The following is a 6,000-nucleotide window of genomic DNA, read 5'->3' on the forward strand; positions in this document are numbered from 1 at the left end:
TCCCATATAGGTCACAGGCCCCCATTTGTACAAAGGTCAGTCCATCTTTTAAGGCCCTCCAGCTGATACCAGTCACTTGAGCCTTTAAATGAGCCACCCCGAGGGAAACGGTGCCGGACCAGGGCCAAGCCCTAAATGCCAGGTGCCTAATTCCCAGCCATGGAGTCACCTCTGCCCCACAGATAGGATCAGAGCTCCTGCATTGTACTGCAAGAGCTCCAGCCAGGACCACAGTTCAACTGAGGGTGTCCTGCCTGCCAGGAATCCACGAGGGAAGCACAGGGCACAGGGAGAACAGGACAGGACGGGGGCTCTGTGTGCTGGGCTCTGGCTGGAGGGTACAACTAGTCCAACATGGCCTGCTGGGGCTTCCAAATCCAAGGAGCACTTGAGATGGATTCTTCTCCCTCTTTGGCAGCATTGCTGACGATTATTGTTCTTTGATGATACGATCTGGGGACTTCCATGTGCTAATGGACAGGAAGCCAGGCCCAGGATAGTTGAATGAAATCCAGTTGTCCCAGCCTGGCCACAGCCCAAGCTGCTCTCCCCTTCCTCCACCCTGCTCTCTCTCTCCCCCCCCCCCCAGCCACCAGCAGGTCAGGAAAGCAATCAGTGTGGTTCTGGGACCATTCCCAGGGAACCTTCTAGAACAGGGCATAGTGTTCAAGGGAGGACTGAGGCTGACCACTTTCAGTTTCTCCTCCCAGCCAGCATTTGGCCCAAGCCGAGGCCTGGTTACTGACCTGTGAACATTGGCTCTCCAGGTCCTGGCCTGGCCTGGCCTGACATTCTGGCAAAGCCCACAGTTATAGCCACATCCTCCTAGTGTCCAATGTTTCCTCTTTCTATTATGCCCCAGGGTGGGGCTGCTCATTCCAGTCTTTCTTCCTCATGGGCATGGGGCTTTGCTCCCCAGTCATGTTGTCGGGCTGGAGTAGATCCCTCTGGGGACAGTACAGCTGGGAAGGCCACCCACTGCCTAGCTTTCTAAAGCCTGTGCCACCTGCTGCTTGAGCCAACAATGGGCAGGCCACTGTCCCTCAGCTTTGTCAATCCTGCAGTTGACCTGAGTGGCAGCCCCATGGTGGGAGCAGAGCCCTGCTAATTTGTTTTTGGCTCCCCAGCCCTTGTGAGTCTCCTCATGATCAATTAGCCCTGGACTCTGTGACATCATTGTCCTGCCAGAGTGCAGTAAGCAAGACTTTGTTGATTTGTATTTATATTTATTATGGTGTTAGTTTGCTGCAAATGATGGTGAAAATCTCTTAGCAAAAGAGGATGGTGGTGATGGTGGTGGTGATGGTGCTGATGCTGCTGATGGTGGTGGTGGTAGCAATAGTGGTGGTGATGGTACTGGTAATGGTGGTGATGATGGTAACGGTGGTAGTGATGGTCGTAGCGGTGATGGTGGTGGTGTTGGTGGTGATGGTGGTGGTGGTGATGATGGTGATGGTGGTGGCAATGGTAGTGGTGATGAGGATGGGGGTGGTGGTGATGGGGGTGGTGGTGAAAAGGGATTTGCCCAGACCTCAGTGAATGAGGAAACAGAGTGGGTTGTGCAAGCCAATAGATTCCAGCTCTGGCTCCTTTCTCCAAAACTTCCTGCATCCAAAAGACCCTTGCTACCCTCAGGTCTCCACATTTTCTCTCCAGAAAAATGAGATTAAGCCCACCCCCAGCCTTTAAGCTGTGTGCCAATTTTCTGCAATCATCTCTGGTCAAAGCTCTGCCATTCATATGCTGAGTGACCACAGATGGTTGGTTGGTGAGCACTTCCTGGCAGAGGTATGTGTTCATCTGTAAAATGGGTCAAGGCTGTGGGCCCAGGGGGGAGTGAATTCACCCTCAGAGGGCAGGTGATGCTGGGGATCTGACTCAGATGCCTGGGTGGCATGTTCAGCTGTGTGATGATGTATGACAATACCATTTTACTTGCCCAAGCCTTGGTTTTCTTGCCTATAAGCCAGGTGGTGATCCAAGCACAGCCACACTCGGGTGTCAAGAAGGTAAAACGGGAGGCACTGGGAGAAGTGTGGTGTCTGGCGGTCACCTGCTGTCCTCCCCTTGTGGCAGCCAGGTGCCTCCATGACCCATTCAGGAAATCTTCCTAGCCTCCTAAGCACCCATACTGCCCAGGTACTATTAATAGGTCCTAGAAGGTGAACGCTTGCTGGTCATTGGCTAGAAGGAACAGAGGCAAACTGGGAATGCAGCTCAGTGAGAGTGTGCTTGCTTGGCGTGCATGAGGCTCTGGGTTCTGTCCAGGTGTGGTGGTACGTGTCTGTAATCTCCACAGTTGGTAGGACCCAGCCCTTACAACTCACACATCACACCGCCCTTCCTCTCTCTCATCACAGAGAATACTATCCCCCTTCGCATCCTCTACGAGAAGTACAGTGAATGCCTGACAGAATCAAACCTCATCAAGGTGCGGGGTCTCCTTGTCGAGCCAGCTTCCAATAGCTACCTGCTGGCCGAGAGAGACCTCTACCTAGAGAATCCCGAAATCAAGATCCGGGTAAGGAGCAGATGGGGCTCCAGGTCAGACAGCCCAGGGCTGGGGAGGAGGCAGCCTTCACCCGTGCACATACCTGCTTCCCTGCAGCCTGAAGCCTTTCTGAGCCTCAGGATCCTTGTGGAAGGAGGGTATCATAAGGCTAAGAGAATGCAGGACTCCGGGTTGCCAGGTTCTAGTGCCCAATTATCCTATACTTGGTGATCTGCTGGGGCCAAGAAGGGTGTCAAGTATGGTGGCCCAGGCTTGTGCCTAGGTGGCGATGAAGATGCTATTTCACCCTTCTGAGGCCCAGTTCACTCCTCTGTGGTACTGGGTAAATGCTGGCACTTGGGGATGCTGGGAGAATCCCAGTGCGGCCACAGGAAGCATCTAGGGCATGTCCTGCATGTTTGGAGACTTGGTGAAAGCCAACTGCATTGTCACCACCATCTTCCTCCTAGCCCTCTTCTGAGGTGCCCCTGAGCCCCAGATGCAGTTGCTCTAGAGTGTCTTGTAGTCATAGGCCAGAGTCTGCCAAAGGCTGTATGCCATATCTCCCCTGTTCTGAAGACCTGGCAGCTTTCACAGAGCTCAGAGAGAGTCCAATTTCCCCAGTATCACACAGTAGAAAGGGCAGGGCCAATAAGCTCCAGTCCTGACCTGTCTTTTAGCTTTGGACCCCGGGACACAGGAGGCCCTTCATACACCCCCAGGGTCCTGGGGAGCTCCATGAAAGAGATCCAGGAAGTAGACATCACCTGCATTTTGCAAATAGGAAACAGGCACTAATACTTGTTCTGGACGTGTCAGAGCTGGGACCAGCTTCATTTAGCAAATGTGGACAAATTCTGTAGGCATCTAGCCTGGCCCCCTGCCCTAGCCTTCATCTGCCCCCCCCCAACTACAGGTGCTGGGAGAGCCCAAGCAGAACCGCAAACTGGTGGCTGAGGTGTCCCTGAGAAATCCACTCTCGGAGCCCCTGAATGATTGCATCTTCACTGTGGAGGGGGCTGGCCTGACCAAAGAGCAGAAGTCTGTGGAAGCGTAAGTACTGGGAACCTAGGCCTCAGGGAGGAGGAGGCTGGAGCCAGGAGGCAAGGCCCTTGAACCCAGCCTGTAGCCCACTCCACTCATCTCCTGCTCACCTGTATCCACCTCTCCTAAACCCAAGCCAGAGTACCCACAGGCACCCTTTCACCTCTCACAGTGTGCTAACTGTAGGCCATTCCCACACCAGCACACACCTGACCCGAGACACACCAGTCACAGTGTGCTGCCTCCAGAGTCCCCACAGAACACAGATGCCCACACATGTGGGTATATCTTCATCCATTCACGTCTATACACCTGCGTGTAGGAATGCATGGTGTTTTCCTTTTCCAGTGCCATGTAACTCACACAATCAAAACAAATGGGGCGCATGCACAATTCACGCAATGCGTTGTCTCTCCTGCAGCCACTGAACAGGTCCATGTTATGCCACCCCACCACCTACTGCCAGCACTGCCAGCACACTCACCACATATCCTTGTCCGTCCACACCAACATTCTTGTTCACACCTACACGTACTTGTATACACATGAACACATGTACTTATTGTCTCATACTTACCTGAACTTACATACACAGTCAAATGGCACACACACACACACCTCTAGGAGACCCAACTCTGTCGGCCCTGCATAGGCCACGGGCAGGACCCATCATTAATACCGGTCTTTGTGTATCTTCACATGGCAGCCAGGCCTGTCTCCTCACCTTCTTTCTTTCTTCAGCTCAGACCCTGTACCAGCAGGAGAAGTGGTTAAGGTGAGGGTCGACCTGTTCCCGACTGAAACTGGCCTCCACAAGCTGGTGGTGAACTTCCAGTGTGACAAACTGAAGTCTGTGAAGGGTTACAGGAACGTCATCATTGGTCCAGCCTAAGGAACCCCTTCACCCAGCTCCACCTCACCTGCTGCCAGCCCTCAACCAAACCTGGTCTTTATCCTGAGATAATGAGCAACTTCACTCCTTCAGGCCGACATGGCTGCCTGGGGGCTCTTTGGAAGGAAATGTACTTCCAGTCCATCCTATTCCTTTGGTCTAGTTCCCCATCTGTCCCCTTAGCTGTGAGAAATGTTCAGTGCCAACACAGTGGGAACCCTGGCCTTGGCATACAAGAGCTAGGGGAAGAGGAGAGCCATTGGCAATGCCCTATGTTGTTCGAACTGTCCCTAGATCACCAGAGCACACACAAAGGGATGGTAAGCCCTCTGGCACAATGAAGGAAATCAGCTGCCCCGGCCGTAGGTATCCCAGCCACCTCCCCTCTGAAAGGGAACTTCTATGTGCTAGGCAAGTTCTCACAGGGCCACCAGCCTACTTAACGTCCATGAGAACCTGCAGGATGGAAACAGGCTGTCCATGCTGTGCTGTGCCAGCCATTGCTTGTATGGTCAGTGCGTGAGCCTGGAGACAGGGCCTGTGCCATCTGGACTCTAGTACTCCATCTGTGACATCAGCCCTGACCTGAGAGAGTCAGAGAGGCCATATGGGACCAATCTGGAAGGACACAGTTGGGCGAGGGGGTAAGGAAAGGGCAGCAAGGCTGGGGACCTGGGAGTCGGAGCCTAGGTTTGAACCCCAAGGACAGCCACATTTTGCCCTCCTCTTCTGGGCTTGATGCTCCTTCATCAGAGCAAGGTTGGTGATCCCATCTCCGGAGTCCTATGGCCCTATGCTTCTGAAGCCTGTCACCCAGGTCCAGGGCATGCTGGGCAGGAGACGGCAGCACCAGGCCTGGACCTGGACCATCCTGCTTCTCGCCTATGCCTGGTCCCTCAGATGCAGCTCCAGGACTGCCCATAAGCTGCCTGCAGTGAAGCCTTAACTGTCCATGCCGGCCACTTCCACCAGGGTCACGACTCCACCAGCCAGCACCCCAGGCACAGAACTTGTCCACAAGAAAGCATGGGAGCCTATGGGTCACCATCCCTTACTACCTCTTCATGGCTGGGCCCTCAAGCTGGAAGACTTCAGAGGTGGAAGGGGTCTCTGGGTGACGAGGTCAGAGGCTCTGGGACCCCCTGAGGTCCCAGAGAATAGCTTGAGAAGAATCACACTGATGCCTTTAATACTTTCCGCTTCACACAGAGAATTGCACCACGAGCCGTGTGTCTACCCCATTCCCACACAGCTCTGCTTCTGTTGGTCTGGGCATGCTTTGGGTTCCAAGCAGGCAGCTTTTGAAGCACACGTGAGCACTGAAATAAAGGTCTATTTTTCACATTCAAACAAGGTCTGCCCTTATCCTTTGGGAGCTTCTGAAAGGGGGTGGGCGAAGAGGCTTGCTCACACCTGTGCCCACTCCCTGCTTCCTCATCCAAGCCTTAACCTGGTCCTACACTTTCCTGGCACTTAAGGCTCTACTCACAAACCTCTCTCACTAGCAGAGCCAGGAACTTCCTGTGTCCCCCAGTGTCCTTCCCTCTTATGCACCTCTTACTTTTTACATGCT

The 6,000-nt window shown here is 53.7% G+C and overlaps 1 protein-coding gene across 2 annotated transcripts in view; it reads left to right on the plus strand.

Annotated features, from left to right (window-relative positions):
• The window catches only part of Tgm2 (transglutaminase 2), a 29,602-nt gene extending 23,822 nt beyond the window's left edge, over positions 1 to 5,780 (plus strand). For both annotated transcript variants that reach the window (XM_051187590.1, XM_051187600.1), the window contains 3 exons: positions 2,361 to 2,521; positions 3,408 to 3,544; positions 4,277 to 5,780. In XM_051187590.1, the coding sequence (XP_051043547.1) occupies positions 2,361 to 2,521; positions 3,408 to 3,544; positions 4,277 to 4,427 (449 nt within the window). In that variant the 3' untranslated portion in view covers positions 4,428 to 5,780. The remainder of the gene's footprint in view (positions 1 to 2,360; positions 2,522 to 3,407; positions 3,545 to 4,276) is intronic.
• The last annotated feature ends 220 nt before the right edge of the window (positions 5,781 to 6,000 follow it).

Source organism: Phodopus roborovskii, unplaced genomic scaffold (genome assembly GCF_943737965.1).
Source record: "Phodopus roborovskii unplaced genomic scaffold, PHOROB, whole genome shotgun sequence".
Classification (NCBI taxonomy): Eukaryota; Metazoa; Chordata; class Mammalia; order Rodentia; family Cricetidae; genus Phodopus; species Phodopus roborovskii.